The following is a 19,950-nucleotide window of genomic DNA, read 5'->3' as shown; positions in this document are numbered from 1 at the left end:
CGTTCTTCCAAGTGATTTGTTTGGCTGACAATGGAAAAAAAATCAAATTGATCATACCACATACTGCGGTATCTGGTGAGCCATTCTGTTGTGTCCATGGAGATGCGTACTGTGGGCACTACTACTTTCAGCCAGTTCTTAATTTTGCTGCCAAACACTAGCTGCTCATTGAACATTTGTACTAATTGAGCATTGCACAATCAGTCTGTTGATAGCAGTAGTGTCTAGTGACATTATCAAGAAGCCTCTTCCCCCAAATTATAAAAGAACTTAGAGTAGACAAGTTAGCATGACGGACTAGCTGTGAAAAAGGTGATTCCTTCTGTTATCAGTCAGCTATTGCAGGAAAATCACATGGAACCTCTTAACTGGACAGACCCAGAAACATCTTATGCAAAGGGCAATTCAGGTGTATTACACAGACAACCACAACAGAAGAAAGAGAAAATGTGCTTGTGGGAGGAAGAAGAGTATCATAGGTTCTGGAACCTAATCCCCCAATTCCTATATAGATCCAAGTTTTTGCTTTTTAAGATTTCATTATTTGCAGTATTACACTGGAATAGATGTCTCACGGGCCACCTGAATGTAAAAAAAAAAATCCTACCTAAGGCTTTATAAAAAAAATTAACTGAATAAAAGATGATTATAAGTTGTCATCATGTTAATATACTCAAACTAGTTATTACAACAGTGAATTCAGAAATTAATCTATAAAAAATAAAAAAATTAGGTTGGTTTTTTTTCCAGTTCACATCAAGGATTTCTTGGGAAAATTCAAATCTGAACAAAATAATTTGTTTCCCTTATTTCAAAAAAAGCCTTATCTATCATAACTGAATACAATAATGATAATTATGTAAAGCTAAGGCTTGTTTTGTGAGCCCAGTTATGTAATACTGGTTTAATGTTATGCAGCAGCATTCTAAATTAACTCAATATTTTGTTAACATAACTTTCATCACCTGTGCCAGGAATACCTTCAAAAAGTAATAATTATAAATACCTGCCATGTGCAATAAAATGATGCTAACCTTGTAGCTCAGTAGAGAAACTGAATATGCAAGGCAAATGAGTAAGAACTATAGCTGAATAGCCCATTGTTGAAATATAGAGGCACAATGACTGGGAAGGGCTAGATTTATTTACCTCTCAGAAAGTAGCACTGTAGTCTGGAGAAATTATCTAGGATATACTAAGGCATTTGAGAAGTTTTTTGGAAATAAGAAAAATGTGAAGGGACATTATATCATGCTTGGTAGACATGTACAACAGCTAAAAATACAGTACTTCAGGCCTATCTGATATAAAATAAACCCCAGCTGTTCCCATCTTTAAGATGGTATGCTCATCTCTATCACCAGCTATGTTTTTTTACATATGTAGACAGCAAATCATATTGTCTAGTTACCTTTTAATCTGTGGTTTATTTTGTTATTTTTATATATAAAAACTGAAATTAAACTGAATGGCCTTGTAAATTGAGCATCCTTTAAGCATCTGTCAAATTTTAAAATATTTTAACGTACAAGTTTTCATGTTAATATAAGATGATAGAAATCAAGAAAGAAAACAAATCACTAACTTTTTTTTTTCTTTTTTTCTTTGTAGTTGACTTGCCACTGTACTTTCCTCGGGATCAGCCAACTTTGACATTTCAGTCTGTCTATCATTTTACTAATAGTGGAGAACTATATTCTCAAGCCCAGAAAAACTATCCCTATAGTCCACGATGGGATGGCAACGAAATGGCCAAAAGAGCAAAGTAAGTCATATTTGGATGGGATAGCTGTGATATATGCATTTTTTTAACAAGCTTAATAATTGTCAGATTTGTTTCCTTAAACATAATTGTATGTTCATGCTACTCTATCTATACATATCTGCTTTTTTACTTAAGTCTAGATTTCTTCCCATCCTTCAAATCACAAAAGTTCTTGCATAATGAATCAAAACCCCTATGTCACTACTCTTGTTGAACAGAGCATAGAAGATCTCCAAGCTCCTTGCCAAATTGCCATGTTCCCCAAATTTGAAGTTGCCTTAGTGAAATAAGGAGTGCTTTCACAAAGAGTAGTGCTCTGTATCTGATTATAACCTGTTAACAAGAATAGTGATTTAGAGGTTTTGAATAGAGAAAAACAACCATATAAGACAATTGAAACGACATGCAAATTTATATACAGGTTGTCCTCAGCTTACATCCCATCATTTAATGACTGAAGTTTTGGCACTCAGAAAGGTGCTTTATGAACTTGAAAAATGTCACCATCACTCTCTCACAGTCATCTGATCATAATCTTGGTGTTTGACAGCTTCTTCTCACTTACAGCTGGCTGTCATGTACCCTGCAATCATGTGATTACTATTTGCAGTCTTAGATGAATTCCCCAGAAAATCCATAACAAAGCTAGCAGGAAATCTGCTGTTTCCACCCCTTTGTGCACAGATGGGGAAATCTTTGTCAGGCTGGAGAAATGGAAGTCAGATCTTCAAGATCCAAGCTGGAATAGACAGACAGACAGACAGACAGAATGCTTTATTGGCCAAGTATCATTGGACACACAAGGAATTTGTCTAGGTGCATATGCTCTCAATGTACATAAAAGAAAATATACATTCATCAAGAGTCAAGAATCATAAGATACAACACTTAATAATAGTCATAGGATACCAAAAGCAATCAAATCATACTAGGAAACAGTCAATAAAAATTGTTAGGATACAAGCCACAGTTATAGTCATACAGCCATAAGTGGAAGGAGATGGGTGAAAGGAAGGATGGGAGGATTAATAGTAATAGTAATGCAGACGTAGTAAATAGTTTGACAGTGTTGAGGGCAGGGGTGGGATTCTACCGGTTCGGACCGGTTCTCTAGAACCGGATGTTATGAGTCTCACAGTTCAGAGAACTGGTAAATCACACCCCTGGCTGACCCCGCCCCTTCCTTCCCACCCCGCCCAGTTATTCCTCATCTCGCCCACTATTGCTCACCTGCCTTCACCTGCCATTGCTGCCTGCTTTCCACTGTGGCCATGGGTGAGTGAGCCTACAAGCAAGCTCCGGTCGAGTTGACTCCTGGACCAGCCTAGGCCGCTGCTCTGTCCCTCCCCCTGTCCCTGGGCTTGCCTGGATTGCCTCACCATGACCTAGCTAGCTAGCTGCTCCCCAACTGCAAGGCCGTGGCCGTGCTGGCCAGGAGAAAAGGGAATGTTGTATTTTTCTCCTGGCCACGAAGAAGCCATGGGGCCATGGCAGCGCTGGCCAGGAGAGAAGGGAATGTCCTTTTTCTCCCCCTGGTGCTGCTGGATCTGGCCAGGGTAATGCGCCAGTGTGCTCTGCTGCCGCTGCCTCCGAAGCAAGAAAATTCCTCACTACCGGCACGTTTCCAGGATGCGGTGCCACCTCTCTCCCCCCCCTCTCTGTGCATGCAATGGAAATGTCCCTTCGGGTGACTCTTCTCTTCCTCCTCCTCCTCTCACGACTGGCAGCTATCGGGAAGGGTGCACATGCACGGGAAAATGCTCCTCAAGTGAGTGACAAAGCACAGAAAAACTGGGCACGGGGCAGGCGGCTGCTCGTTTGAGGAGCATTTCCCTGTGCATCTGCATCCACCGCCACCATAGCCACCGGTCACAAGAGGAGGAGAAGGGTCGCCCAAAGGGACACTTCCACCACCTGTGTGTGTGTGTGTGTGCGCGCACACACACACACACACAGGGAGGGAGAGGGGAAGATAGGGAGAGGGAACGTTCTCTTTCTCCCCCTTGGGCTGCTGGATCTGACTGGGGGAACACCTGGGTGTGCTCTGCTGCTGCTGCCCTCCGAAGCTGCCCAAGGAAATTTCCCACTGCCAGTGTGTTTCCAGGATGCACTGCCACCTCTCTCCCACCCCCCCTCTCTCTGTCTCTGTCTGTCTCTCACACACACAGAGGGGAAGATAGGGAAAGAGAGAAAAAGAGAGGGAAAGAGAGAGAGAGAAGGAAGAGAAGAAAAAGAAAGAAAGGAAGGAAGGGAGAGGTAGGAAGGGAGGAAGGGAAGATAGGAAGGAAGGGGGGGAGAGAGAAAACCCTGTGCTATTATTTTTAATTGTACCATTTTTTATCATATATTAATATTTTGCACTATCCCTACACCTAGAGTGATTTTATTGCCTTTCTTTGCCCAGGTATTTTTCAGGGTTTACATGTCTATAGTCCAGAGCATAAATACATGTGTGTTTAACAGAGTTGAAAGGGACAATGGAGATCTTCTAGTCCAACCCCCTGCTCATGCAGGAAAACTGAGGATACCAAAGTCTGAGTAGAGGTCCTGGGAAAGATGTCAGAATAACACTTAGAAGGGACTTGGGGGGAACCCTATACCGTTTCAGAGAAACGGCTGTTCAATCTTTTCTTAAAAACTTCCAGTGATTGAGCACCCAGAACTTTTGGTAGCAAGCAGTTCCACTGGTTAATTGTTCTCACTGTCAGGAAGTTTCTCCTTAGTTCTAGGTTGCATCTCTCTTTGTTCAGTTTCCATCTATTGCTTCTTATTTGTCTTCTGGTGCTTTGGAAAATACGTTGCCCCCCCCCCCCACCTCTTTCTGGCAGCCCCTTAAAAGCCTGTTGCCTATCACACTCTTGAACAAAGCATGTGAGCCATTTCTTCCTTTCAGTGGTCCATGAAAGTACATCTATAGTACATAGATAATAAAGTCAAAAAATGGTGAACAACATTTTTACAGAACTATAAAGTTGAGGCTGGGTGTGACAAGGAATGGCTGGGAGGGGAGGGTCCAGGCGAGGCACCCCTTGACGTGAATTACATTGAGTTGGTCATGTCCACACAGTCACATGACCACCAAGCCACTCTCAGCCACTCATGTGACCACCAAGCCAAGCCCAGCCAGCAAGCCACACCCACAAATTAAGCCACACCCATAGAACCAGTTGTTAAGAAATTTGAATCCCACCCCTGGTTGAGGGAATTATTTGTTTAGCAGAGGGATGGCAATTGGGAAAAAACTGTTCTTGTGTCTAGTTGTTCTGGTGTGCAGTGCTCTGTAACGTCATTTTGAGGGTAGGAGTTGAGACAGTTTGTGTCCAGGATGTGAGGGGTCTGTAAATATTTTCACATATTTTCACAGCCCTCTTTTTGACTCGTGCAGTATACAGGTCCTCAGTGGAAGGCAGGTTGGTAGCAATTATTTTTTCTGCAGTCCTAATTACTCTCTGAAGTCTGTGTCTGTCTTGTTGGGTTGCAGAACCAATGCAGACAGTTATGGAGGTGCAGATGACAGACTCAATAATTCCTCTGTAGAATTGAAGCTCTTTGGGCAATTTGAGTTTGCTGAGTTAGTGCAGAAAGAACATTCTTTGTTATCCTTTTTTGATGAAGTTTTTGATGTTAGTGTCCATTTTAGGTCTTGAGACAGGAGGAGTTCTCTCCCACACACGGAGAGCAGGGGAAATCCCACAGCTGGTTGCAGAAACAAACTTTGGATCTTCAGGACTGCAGTCGTTAAATGAAATGGTCACATGAATATTTCACTTAATGACCACTTTGCTCAATGACTGAGATTCTGGTCCTAATTATAGTTGTAAGTCAATAACAGATCATTATTAGAAACTGGTCACAAGGAATTTTCAGAGCAAATTACAAGTTGGTGCACTAAGGCATGTATTGCAGTTGGGCCGTACAGTTGTTTTGGGAATTGGATTAATAATGTATTCTTTAAATGCCTACACATGCATTCAAAGAATACATACATATAGACCAAACAGAAATTTTCATTAGTTTGGTACTTTGTCTGCAGCAAACCTTTCTATAGACTCTTCACTTCCTAAGTATATTTGAGCAGAAGAGTTTATATATTCAAATTTATGAATCCTACTTCCAATGGAATATTATTGACCTTCCAACATTTAAGAGAAATACTTTCTTCCTTGTTTCAAAAAGCTAGCATTCTAACAATTAACTGTGAGTTGCTGTAGAGGTGTCAAGCTACCTATAAAATCCTGATTTACTGCAGATGAAAAAAACACTCTTCCTTTGTCAAGTATGTTGAACTTCTGAAAGACTTGGAGTTTTCAGCAATCATCTCACTGGCACAGATGAGGAAATAATGGTTGCTTCTATTATTTTGTGCCCAAACCTATGGTGCAGTTATGCAACTATACTTATTAACCTTATTATACCATCATTCAACAAGTCTATTGTTCCTAGTGTTATTGCTAAGCAACTGTTTGCTTTACTTAACATCAAGGGTTCAAGTACTTTGTTAAATAACTCCAAAAACCCATGAAAATGAAAAGAAAATAAAGCAATAAATCAAGGACATAAATATCAGAGGATGGACAAATGTATAAAGGTGCCTTACATATAATAATCAAACTGCAAAGTGTTGAAAGACCAATAAGTTAGAGATTGCTGAGCAGCATAAATAAATCAATATAGCACCTAAGTCTTTTGGCTAACTTGAAATGAGTTAGAAGAAAAAGAGAAAGCAGTCAGCAAAATATATAATGTACCTTCAGAAATGAAGGCAAGTGACGTGAAAGTAAGTACTATGGTTTTAGAGTAATATTTTATTTATTTAATATTTATTAAATTTCTATGCTGCATATCTCTCTTACAAGGTGAGTGGGCAATTAATTTATTACTCTGGGCAGTAATAAATTAGTAGTTAAACCACTGAAATATAGGAAAGTTTTATCTCTGATAATAACAGCAGAGATATAATTAGAGCTGGAAGCTTTAATTGATTAGTTAGTACACAATATTGGATTGATAATAAAATGATAATAAAAATAGAAAGATATCATTAATAATTTCCCAAGAAACCATACATAATCCCTTTGCTGGACCAATGGGCATTGCTCACAATCACTCATGCCTTGGTCCCCTCCTAAATGGATATAACACGTAACTGCAACATGCTCTACCTGGGGCTGCCATTAATGCACTCATGTTACATTGCAGTGAGCTACACTGGCTGCCAATATGCTTCTGGATACAATTCAAGGTGTCAATGGAAGAGAATAGAAGTAGCTCAGGACTGAACTGTGGAGTCCTTGGCACTCTCTGAGCTGGGTTGTTTACTTGCAGAAAGCTCCAAGGATTCTACAATTCAAGGTGTAGTTGTCTCCTGTTAAAGTCGGTTGAGCTGGGTTATTTTCAGGACTTTCTCTCTCCGGTTGTTTTTGTCCATCCCATTTGGCTTGGCAGGAAAGACATGCTGAGCCATTGATTATGTAATGCCATCTTTCCATACCCAGAAAATATGCTCTTTTGGTCACGTTGCCTACCCTTTGGAACACAATCTTCCAAAATGAGGATGACCCCAATCCTGCCAAGTTTTCACGTGTGTTTCCAAGTGAGGGGCTTAGACTGTTAGATGGGAGTCAGTGATGTTGTTTACCTGTGCCAGATTGGTTTACTTGAGTTGCTGTTATATATATTTAAGTTTTATGCTGTTTGGATTTGTATTTTGTGTTTAAATGTCAATGTTTTGGTTGGGTACATTTTTCTTTTTTTGCCTTTCTAGGATATTTATCTAGGGTTTACTCAAAGTAGCAAAAGAATGGTTATAAATCAATATTTCTTCTTTATTCTTCTTCCACAAAATCTTTGGGGATCATAGATAAGACAAACGGTGGGAATTCACTGAAGGGCCTTAAAAGTTTTTTAAAATATTTTGTGTAACTATTTCAGTATAATTTGGTTTTTATATTGAATATAGCAATGTTCTTGGTCATTCTTTTCCCAGTTTAATTAAATTTCAGTTAAGTTCTACACATAAACCTTTCAATACAGTCCTATCCAAAAGTTGAAATGTAATGAGCAAAGCACTCATTTTGGGTGATATAGATTTCCTCAGACAGCAATTTTTCTGTTTCAAGATAATTAGCACTAGTAAAATGAGTTTCATGTTTACGAAAAGCACATTGAGTCTTGTATGTCAAATTTTAACAGCAGAAAAAATAGCTGTTTGAAACCAGGACAAAGTGAACTGATGGAAAGTGTTATTTTTAAGAAATTCATTGGTGGTGGTGCTGTCTGCTAAGAATGGGTAGAGAAGAAGAACAAATGAGAAATATTGGAGGGAAAAGTTCTTCCATCCATCCCACATCCTTATAGAATAGATAGAGTAGAGTAGATAGAGTAGAGTAGAGTAGAGTAGAATAGAATAGAATAGAATAGAATAGAATAGAATAGAATAGAATAGAATAGAATAGAATAGAATAGAATACTGATTGGCCGTGATTGGACACACAAGGAATTTGTCGGTGTAAATACTCTCAGCATGCATAAAATACATTCATCAGGAGTCGAGAATCATAAGGTACGACACTTAATGATAGTCATAGGGTACAATAAGCAATCAATCATACTAGGAAACAGTCAATATAAATCGTAAGTATACAAGCGATAAAGTTACAGTCATGCAGTCACAAATGGGAGGGGATGAGTGATAAGGAGTGATGACAAAATTAACAGTAATAGTAGTGCAGACTTCGTAATAGTTGAACAGCGTTGAGGGAATTATTTGTTTAGCAGAGTGATGGCTTCGGGGAAAAACTGTTCTTGTGTCTAGTTGTTCTGGTGTGCAATGCTCTATAGCGTCGTTTTGAGGGAAGGAGTTGAAACAGTTTATGTCCGGGATATTTTCACAGCCCTCTTTTTGACTCGTGCAGTATACAGGTCCTTGACTGAAGGCAGGTTGGTAGTAATTGTTTTTTCCCATGTGATGAATGGAAGGGAACAAACAAGCATGATAAACATGAGAGAAAGATTTTATCAGTCAGATTTAGAAGAAGGCAGCTATCCATTTCTTTTCTGACTGCCAAAGGCATCTAGTAAGTGTAGAAGATAAAAAATCCCCTCCCCTCCTTTCTCTTCTTACGTAATGAAGAAACCCTACAAGAAACAGATTCAGTGTAAGACCAGAGTAAGAAATGGATTCAGTTATAGACATAAGCTAATTTTATTAGAACAGTTATAGTCACAGAATCTCATAAATGCCAATGTATTTCCCTTCCTCACTTTTTAAATTTCATGTGAATTAACTAGGAGACAAGGGAGGAGGCTGTCTGAGGCAGTTTTGTAACATACTTTCAAAGGCCAGTCTAATTTACCTGATTGTCGCCTTGGTACTGGTTCTTCCCTCTGTCCTTCAAAGCCATCCTCTATACCCACCAGAAAACAGCTTGCTCAGTTTTTCCCCTCTCTCGCTCTTTTGGCATTAGTGGATAGTCAAACATCAGAAAAGGAATGTTATCTTCATGCCCAGATGTCCACACGTCTCATTGGCCATTATGAGAACAAATGGACTAAATGCTCGATCGATTTGTCCTTGAATGGAGTCTATCATGTCTCCTCATAGCTGTTAGGGCAAATTTAATTCATAAGAAGCAAATTTAGGATTACATCCCAAGAAAATTGGTGGAAAACTGACATAAAAGAAATTGCTATTAGCTCTCTTCTTCCTTCTCCTCCTCCTCTTCTTCTTCTTTTCTCCACCTGAAGAACTGGAGCTGAATTTTATGGGGGAAGGGGAGTCTGTGCTTTCTCTTTTATTAAGCTGTGTAGAGACTTGGTTTAAAAGTATTATTTTGATCTCAGATTTGAGTTCATTAACCCTGTTAGTTTTTGAGCAGTGCCAGTTTGTCTTTTTATTTTATTTCTGAAATTTGAATTGCTATCGTTTTGATAGCAGTTTGATATTCAAGACTATGAATGATATAACACAGAAGGAAATAAAGGCAAACAAATGAACTAGAGTGTCATATTCTTATTACGTTTTTCAATTATAATTCATATGCCTGTTTTACATTTTATGATGTTAATAAATAAGAAGGGAACAAAAAAAATATGCAGGCTCAAATAAATACAGAGATGAATCATGTAGCAGAACTGAGAGTTGATAACTAAACGGAACATGAGAAGATAGCATAAGGAAGGAGAAGGGTAATAGAAATTTGGGGTGAATTCATATAGAAATTCACTTTAATATCCCACCCTAGAGAAGACATTCTATGGTATGTCCAAGGCAAATCCCATTTTATCACCATAAAAGCTGCTTTTACAAAAAGAAAAAAAACATGGGGCAGGGGAATGTGCAATGAAAACTGAAAACAATTATAGAGGCAAACAATTCACAATGATACGTAGTAACCATAAATTATGGTTAATTATGAAGACATTGTTTTCCTATATATGGTATAAATATAAAACACATACTGGATTTTTGTTTCCATGTAAGAAATCTTATGCTTTCATTTTCTTAAGTAGGCAATTGAGTCTAATTAAACAGAGACTTCTTGCCTGTATTTTTATGACATAAGTAATGTTTTCCGATTTGTGCATAAAGAATTGGATGCTATGTGTGTCTCTTTGAAGACATGTTCTGTGCAATCCTTTTGTTCCCATGAAGCTTCAGAAGGAGCAGGAAAAACTTGAATTGATTATTTTTCCTGACATATTTGTATCAATCATACTTCAGTTTTTAATTCTGCTGTTTTGTAGGCACACCTAATGTCTTTTAGTAGGTTATTTGGATATGCATGTATGTATTCACTCATTTAGTAATCAGAAGAGGAAACAGCCATCCTTCAACTCTTTCTCTTTGTGATTAGAAATACTAGGATATGTTGTGCAAGCATAAAGATACCAATGTATTTGATTTCAGGCCATAGTTCATTGCTGCCCATATGCCTTCCTCTTTCAGCTTGCTGGAGTTCACTTTATTTGGCTCCATTGTTGCAGATATTTCATCCATTTGGTCACACTTAGTTTTTCTTTCATTTAGTATCAACTCCAATATTGCATGTGTATTTTACACTAATGTTCCCCCTACGTTTACTTGGGTAAGTAAATTTAAAGTAACATACAATACAGCCCCTGTTTTCTTCCTGTTACTTATGTTTCTTTTGAGAAAAGTCTATTCTTATCTTGGGATTTAATCCCTCAGCTTTCCATTACGCCTAATAATTTATGTTCACTTATTTCCCCTGCTTGTAGTATTAGATATAAACAAAAAGATCTTGAATTTTCATTTTCTTTCTGATGAACATCTTTTATTAGCAAACTGCCATTTTTACAATGATGTCATTGTTTAAAATTGAAATCATGTTTTTAAGATGGCACCTAGCTGACATAACTGCCTCCCCCCACAGTAAATCACATAGGGGCAGTGGGTGCTGTTAACTTTTTCATTCCTTATTATTTTTGGAGTTTCATAATTAATGTTAAATAGTTTGCTTTTGTATTGATTTGCAGAGGCTTGTGACATTGAAATTGATATTGCAGTTGTTGATGGGATTTCTTACCTCCGTGCTTTCCAAGGCTTGTGGGGATGGAGGTGTTTCAGTTCAGTTAGAAATGGAGAACACTTTCTCTGGAGCTTGTCTGCCTATGTTTCTATGGCAGTATTGTATCTGATACCATCAAGTTAGCACTTGATTACATAGATCATAGAATTATAGGGCTGGAAGGGACTTCAGAGGTCTTCTAGTCCAACCACCCTTGCTCAAGGCAGGAGAACTTCTACGATCTCAAATAGTAGTCCAGTCTATTTTTGAAAAACTCCAGTGATGGAGCACCCACAATTCCAAGAGACAAATTATTCCATTGATTAATTGTTCTCACTGTCAGAAAATTTCTCCTTACTTCTAGGTTGGATCTCTTTAATAAGCTTCTTGTCCAGCCGTCTGGTATTTTGGAAGATTTGATAAGTTCACTTTAATTACACCTTGAAGAATTCCAGAAGCTTAATTCCAAGTCTCTTTCAGAGACTCCCAGATGTGGTGGCTGGGTTTGTTCTTTGTTTGTTTGTTTGTTTGCCAGAAATGACTGGAATGTGAAAGAATATGAAAGAATAGAGACGAGAGTGGCAAAACCAAAAGTAGAAAGTCCAGTGAAACACAAAAATCATTGGTGGGACTTTTGGTGGACTGTGATTTTGGGGGGTATAGATTTTGGTGGTGAATTTTTGAAAATTGGAAGTTTGGTGATACAAAATTGACTGGAGGTGGAAGCTTTTGTGGCTTCAAGAAGAAAGAAAGAACGAGACAAGGCAGAACAACAAAGAAAATGGAAGCCTGATTAATCTGTTCATTAAATACAGTTTACAGTAACTGATGGGTTAAAATTTCAACTTCTAAAACTTCCACTTCTTGTATTCTTTAGCTGCTTTGCACCTAATTATCATCACTGCTCCAGAGGTCCATTAATTTAATACTGTTATAAGGATAAATAGAAAACCAATAAAAATTAACACTGATAAGGCTTGTAAAAGTGCAAATTTTACTGCAGTGTAATTGATGAGTGTTCATGACAGCGGATGGCAATACAATGGAGTCTGGCTAGTTGAATCACTTTTTTAATGTACATCTTGAAGAGTATTGTCTTGCATAGCTAAGTGCAGGTCTTAAGGCATAATATGTTGATTTTGACAGGTGCCTGCCAGGGATCTTCAGTGCTGTCGTGCATAATATAAATTCCAACCAAATTAGGAAGGCTTGGGAAACTTACTTCTGGCCACTTCTCATTAAATTTTTGACTGTGGCAAGGAAAAAATAACGATTAAATCTTGATGAGAGATATTTATATGTGAAGTGTTTGACAGAATATAGAGAGTTTTTTTTAATAACAAATGTATAGCATCTGTATACTTGTCAGCATTGTTTTTTTCCAAGTGAGGTCTAAATAGAAAATTCCCTTATTAAATAATGAGTAGATTTACAATCATGTTAATAGTTTTTATTACACTGCATAATCGCTATTTTTGTCAAGTGGTTGTTGTTTTTTTCTGGTGCTAGGAAATAGATGCTCTTTAATTATATTTTAGCGTAAATATTATATTCTTTACAAAGGTATTTCGGTCCAATCAAATAGGGCCCTTTTCTTTCAGATGCATGTCCCCTGATCCCCAATTGCTAAGAAATACTGATAGATGTGGTTGATCGGTATCTAATTTTGGTAAATTCTGTAGAACTAAGCAGGAAAATAATATACTTAAGAATCTTTGTTGACAACTGTGGTTCCTAATGTAAGTCTTAATTTATTCTAGTAGGTCATAATATGCTGCAGTATTTTCAGACTATTTCATTGAGTACCAATCTAAATATTTGAATAATGACCTAAGGATTTGGGCCAGCACGGTGCTTGTTGGCTGGAAAGTCTCATTGGCTGGAAAACCTTGCTTGCTTGCTTGTGATGGGGTGAGCTCCTGTCCTCACCCAGCTCCTGCCAACCTAGCAGTTCGAAAGCATGCAAATGTGAGTAGATAAATAGGTACCACTTTGTGGGAAAGTAAGTGTTCCATGATGTCAAGCTGGCCACATGACCATGGAAATGTCTTTGGACAGCGCTGGTTCAATGACCTTGAAAGATGAGCACTGCCCTATATTTGGCAATGACTAACAGGTTAAAATCCTCAATGACTACTTTTGGTAAAGATTTGACTGTTTTCTATGTTCACAAAGAACTGAATCTCCCAGGATCAATTAATAGCATTTGCAAAGAAGAAGCAAGATAGAAAATAAAAATAAAGACTGAACTATAACTTAATAAGAATAGAAAGCATAAATAATGACATAGAGCAACAAAACCCCAGTTTAAAGCTTGCAAGGACAGAAGAATCCATAAATGATTTTCTTTTAGCATGGGATACATTAATATGATGAAAGAATATATCTGTATAATATATCTAGAAATCTAACCATACCAATGTTTGCAAAATATAATTTCCTTTTAATACATGTTCAGAAGAATATGGGAATTTGATACGCTGATGTAGGATATGCTGATGGTTTTCTAATCTGATTGAATATGAGTTATGATTTATTTAATGTTATTGTTGTATTGTTATAACTAGTAGTATCATTCTTCATTGTAGTGTGTTTAGATGACTCATCAGCTTAAATGATGTCTATTTTGAAAAAAAGTTTTAGGTGTTTTACAAATCCAAATATGTATATGAATGGTCATTCTTTCAAAGGTGTTTCCTTACCAGATCCCATAATGCCTTCAACAATGGCAGAGGTTTTAATGTACTTGAAAAGTTATTTAAAATTCAGGGAGATATTCAAAGCTGTATCTTCCTTGAAAGTAGCCGATGTATTTCGGAAGCTTCATGCAGTTCTGGGGCTCCTAGGGTGACCCATATAACATAGCTGTTGCATAAGCTGCACTGGCTACTAGTTTGCTTCTGGGTCGAATTCAAGGTGTTAATTATTATCGTTAAAGCCCTTTATGGGATAAGTCCAGAGTATCTCAGGAGCTGTCTTACCCCAATGGGACTAGCCTGTTCAACTCATGCCAGTGGAAGAGGTCTGTTATGGATCCCATCTGCTAAGGAATTAAGCAGGCAGGGTCAAGGAGAAGTTTGTCCCTGTCCCTGTTGGCCCTATCCCTGTGGAACATTCTATCACTAAAGGTGACAACTGCTTTCACCCTTTTGAGCTTCTGAAAGGATATTAAATCTTGGTTTTGCTGGTTGGCTTGGGGCCCGCTGGAGATGGTTGACAGGGTAAGAAAACCTCAACCCCGTGCTATCCATCTCTTAATTCCAGTTTTTTGTACAGTTTTAAATATTTAATTTGCATAATTTAATCATTTAATCATTTTTCTATTTGTATTTTAAAATCTGTAAGCTGCCCAAAGTCGCTTAATAGGAGAGATGAGTGACATAAAAATATGATGATGATGATGATGATGATGATGATGATGATGATGATGATGATGATGATTCAGTGATGATGACCATAATGAAGATGATGGAAGATTGGGTCAAATCAGCTAAACTCAGGGTTAAATCTTATCTAGCAAATAAGTTGTATTTTTCTTGTAAGGAAATCTTATAAGAAATGAAATTCCCCAGAGAAGACATTAAAGCAATACCAGAACAACTTTGTTCAGGGATGTTTTATATATATGGACTCCTTATCATTTGCAGCCAGATCCATAGCTTTGGGAATAGAGCTAACCTTCCCAGCTAACACAACTCTAGATTAAAAAAAAACTGTTTGTGGAATCTCCTGTCCATCCTTATAGGCTAAAATGTCATCTATGCATGGCAGGCCTGAGGAATTAGTGAAAGAGATGCAAGGCAAATCTTTTTCATTTCAATGCAAAGACCACATGTCAAATATTTCTCAAGCAAGAAGCAGATAAGAAACACATGCTAGGGTTCTGTAAACACCACCAGACAAGGAAGAGAAAGCAAATTCCAAAGAAAATAGTTTTTCTGCTGATGTAACTATACTTCCAGATAAGTAGAAGGCTGCTGAAACTCCTTGGAAGCATACGTGTAGGGACAGATGAATGCTAATTATTAAAGTTATGCTCTGAAATTCATACCAAATAAAAATCAGAAGGCAGGTTTCAGCCATCACCCATGTTCAAAACAATGAAAAGTAATTCAGGATGAAGGAAGCAATAAATCACTTGGTGGACATTGATCCAGTGGAAGACATACTTTCAGGAATATTTCTTTGATGTATCTTCCCATTTTGAATCATAGACTTCAGACTTCAAATGATGGATTCAGTGAAAGTGTTATGCCAGATAATCTTTTAGCCTTGGTGGACATGGCAAAGCATTCTTTTGTATTCACATCAGGCCATACCATCAGTTCATTGGTTTCTGTACAAGATGACTTTTCCATTGTTGTTCCACAGATGACCTCCAAGGTCCCTTCCAACTCTGTTATTCTATGACACTTTGCATACAGAAAGGATTGGTTCTAGTTCAGAATGCTCCCCTTTGGACTTGTCTCTCTACAACAAAGTGACACTGATGCTGGTAGAAGACTTCTGGATATAAAGTACCACGTCTGTGCCTGCCTGGACATTTAACTTTTTTACTGAATTAATTCCCCTTCTATATGAAAAACCTTAATACCTCATGATGAACTTCAAGAAGAATTTGATGGTATCATTGAAAAGATTCTGCATCTAGGAGTCATCAACAGCACACAAGAGAGGAGCCCTTTTTGCCCTATACATACTGAGGGTATGTATACTGAGTACATACTGAGGGTTCAGGAAGCAATAAGAGTAAGCTGGTATATCCAGAAAGCCAATTCTCATGACATTAGAAAAATCACAATGGATTATAATTTTGGCCTTAGACATAACCATTCTGGATCATTTTTGTAGTTTCTCCTATTCCAGACCACCTGTGTGCTACAGTGCCAAGTAAAGTAGCCATGGAGAATGCTACTTAGGATCACATTACATCAGACATCACCCTGATGGAGTGTGGAGCCCTCTTACAGTTCAGTGCAAAGACTGTGACCCTGTGCAGAGATAACACTGATTTATCAACCAACTCCATTTACAGCTGGCCCAGAAGGCATTGTCCCATCTAATGAGTAGACAACACATATTGGCGAAACTGACAAATATTACAACCAAAACCAATATAAATAGCCAAGGGACTTACAGAAAGATACACAAAACTAATGATTTGAGTGGAAATAACCATGGTCTTCTTACCAGCAAAGGGATCAAGGAATTCTCAGCAGAATAGCTGGGACATTGGCTCTTGTATCTCTGCTGAAACAGAAACCATACCAACCTTTAAAAACAGTTTGAGATTTAAAATCTAAGTGAAAAACACAGTAACTGATACATAAGATGTTTTTTTCTTGAACATAGGATGTTTAAAGATAAAGTTAGGAGAGCTTTTTTTAAATCTGAGCTTAGATACTAACTTCAAACTTTCACTTCAATGCTTCTTTTTTAAATATATGAAATGTATGTGACTTTGGAAGGTTCATGAACTTTTTCTATTAGGTTAATGTTCAACACAAGTTTCTATTCTGGATCACAGGAATGCTTGGGTATATAATAACAAGTTACAATAATCCTGTTATGAAATGTGACGCAGTTTATCAAACCACATTTAAAACAATTGTTGTTTGAAGTTCTTTGTTCACTGTTTATCTGACTAACCATTGTGGAAAAAGACAGCACTTTAAACCATTTTGCATATAGAGAGACAAGAAAACGGCAAGCATTTAAGTTTGTTCCATTAGAAGAGATGGAAAATGTAGGTCTTCTGATTTATTTGTTATTTAGAGTTTCAAAGTACCAAATGTCATCAAAGAATGTATGAAGAGATTCAGTATCAGTGAATCACCATTGGGCAAATGCTGAATCATATTCTGATTTGCTCTACAAAATTGAATTCCTCCAAATTGCTGCTGAATTTAGCCCCAAATCTGGCAGAGCCGTGGGTCATTTCCTATTTGGCTGACTTGTTTGTCTCCGTTTGTTTCTAGAACTTCAGAGCCAAGTCCAGCCAGTCACAACACTAAGACTTAATTTAGCCCAGACTTTGCTATGATGATTAAAGGAACTGCATATTTTGTGTTCCTTAAACCATTTTCCCGTGAGCATTCCAGCCATTTTATCACCAACCTGTCAGAGCATAAGCTAAACTCTGCAGGCCTCCTTATCCTTATATCCTCCTTATATGTTGCTGAATATTATGCATATTATGCAGAGGTTAGACCAGAAGAAGACAGAAAAGGGGAAACAGAACACAGACATAGAATGGTAGTCTGCCCCAAAATCAGAGTCAGAATCAAATCATTTCTGGATACTAGTTATTGTTGCTTTTGTGAGAGTTTATATATATTTGAATGAAAGAGGGTAAATTTAATTTTTGTACCAACACATCAATAACGCGTGAAGAGGCTGGCTTCAAAAACTCTGTTAGCTGTCTGTCTAAATTTAAAACTTTCTCCCTATGGTGCAGCATAAACTAATATTTCACTGTTCATCCTAATGGTTGTTTTTTTTTTAAGGGGCTATTGAATGTGCCACTTGTTTTTTGCCATTATTTTTATTCCTGTTTTCGGAGAGTTTGTAGGAGCTCTAAGGGTTTTGTTTCTGCTCCACTGGAGATGGAAGATCTTCTACAAGGAGTGACAGGAATCATTCCACTTTCCATGCAGCCATGCAGAATGCTGTCTCTGCCGTACCTAAAGCAGCTCTTGGGAATCAGTTTCTACATGTTGCTGTTAATCTTTCCACCTAATCACTTTAGTTCTGTTATTTTTACTTGATTGTTTAGGTTTCATTATGTAACTGAATATCTTGAAATCAGCTCCGTCTTTTCTCTTTCTATATCTAACCATCCCAGGCCCTTGAAAGTGTCTGTAGGTCAGAGCCTCTGGCAGGCTTGTGGCCCTGTCTTTTGAGCACAGTGAATTATCTGTTCTTTGTGCCTTTCAAGGTTAATTACTGGGAGTTACAGCAAAAACAGCCAGCCAGACTATGTGTGGTCAGGGAAGGGCTGGTCCTCTCTTTGCAAATGCCCAAGAACAGACTGCTGTGGGTGGCAAGCATTTTCAAAACAAGTTTTCTTTGTTTCCTGACAAGTTGCAGCAAGATCAGGGAACTATAAAGCCTTTGGAATTACCAGACTGAGCTTCAGAAAGTGTATAGTCAGCAGGATTTACAAGAATTTGGGTGCATTTTGCGGTCCTGCTGTTGACATCCTTTATATAACATGACATTATTATGAATTGGCAACATAATAATTACAGTCTGAAATGAACAGGTCAAAGGCACAAGTCTTATGATTTCTGCCCTGAATTTAATGCTTCTTCTCACCTAGCGTATCTGAGGAGAGTGAGATGGTTCACATTTTTCCTTGGTCTGAAGGGTTTCCTTTAGGAGGATTATAGTCTGAACTAAGAAGCATTTGCTACATTGTAACTGGCAAATGTCATTTGGGATAGGTAATGTGAAAAGCACCAAAATAATTGAAAAGACTGGTACAGTGTTCATATTAATTATGTTAAAGGCATATTTAACCCTCAAATCTTAATTATAATGCTGAAATGAAGAATAGAAAAATGCAATGACTATTTTATTGTATTTGAATCTTTAACCTTGCACCTTTACATACCTTCTATCTAAATAGTACTGACATACCTGTTTGGCTATATATCCAAGATAAACCATGGCTGTGTTCAAATGCTGCATTTGGATTTTTTTCTAGAATGGGCATAGAAGCGTTTCCCATTCCTTTAACCTGGAAAAGCCAGATAATTAAATGTTGCATAAGTGCATATGTTTTACTATACAGCTTCTTCCAACAATCTCCTTACAAACTGATCCTAAAATAACCCTGCTGCTTGGTCCTTTGGATCATTTCCCCTCCTCATTTATGCATCATTCTTTCAACCTTTTATTATTGACATATATACTGTCCTTTCCATCCAGTATTCCTCATTCAGTCTCTTCAGCTCATAGCTGCTTTACCTTCCAGACCCCTTCCATGGAAATTCTTTGCTTCTTCCTATTTCCTAGCAACAAAACATTAGTCTTTTCTTGCTAGAGTTGTTGGGTCTCTTTAGCTTGAAATGAACAGGTTACGGGTTATATAAAACCATTCATGGCATTGATACCATGGAGAAGGTGTGTTGTGGTTAGCTGGCAGCAGGTGCGGATGGCTGAGGAGACCGAGGATTCAGATGATGGGCCAGGACCATTAGGAAGTGGACTGTTGCCTTCAGAGATTGTGGGGGCTGGCAGCAGCAATGAGGTTCCCAAGGCGCCTGTGCCAAGTGCGTGTGTGCTCAGGATTGCTTGCAGGAAAGAGCAGCTGCAACAGCATGGGCAACTTGTGAGTAAGACTGCAAAGTAATGGCCCCTCCTTCAAGAAGATACAAGCCAGCTGTGAAGTGAACGTTCTTTGCAGGAAGCAAAGGTGTTTTGAAACTCAGCCTCATGGACCTTACAGTATCTTAAGTTGGTATTTGAAGACTCTTGTATTGTGAAATATTTCTTATCTGTGATTCTTGGCAGTCTCACACAGTTTTGGCGAGGTTTGTACTTATCAAAATTAATTAGTTTGCAACAGCCTTTTAATCGGGGATTCGTAAGACTCATTAAAAGGTTTCTGTTTCCTTTGGCTTTTGTTTGTTTTATTGGAAAAGGGTTTGC

At 38.0% G+C, this 19,950-nt stretch overlaps 1 protein-coding gene across 5 annotated transcripts in view; it reads left to right on the top strand.

Annotated features, from left to right (window-relative positions):
• BABAM2 (BRISC and BRCA1 A complex member 2) overlaps nucleotides 1-19,950 on the top strand; it is a 147,177-nt gene that overhangs the window by 114,832 nt on the left and 12,395 nt on the right. For all 5 annotated transcript variants that reach the window (XM_026695616.2, XM_087934895.1, XM_026695617.2 and 2 more), the window contains one exon: nucleotides 1,612-1,765. In XM_026695616.2, coding sequence (XP_026551401.1) covers nucleotides 1,612-1,765 — 154 coding nt within the window. The remainder of the gene's footprint in view (nucleotides 1-1,611; nucleotides 1,766-19,950) is intronic.

The sequence above is a fragment of the Pseudonaja textilis genome, chromosome 1 (genome assembly GCF_049901715.1).
Source record: "Pseudonaja textilis isolate UNSWEBS1 chromosome 1, rPseTex1.2, whole genome shotgun sequence".
Classification (NCBI taxonomy): Eukaryota; Metazoa; Chordata; class Lepidosauria; order Squamata; family Elapidae; genus Pseudonaja; species Pseudonaja textilis.
The sequence above is the reverse complement of the archived record's forward strand: the minus strand, read 5'-3'. Positions and strand labels throughout refer to the sequence as shown.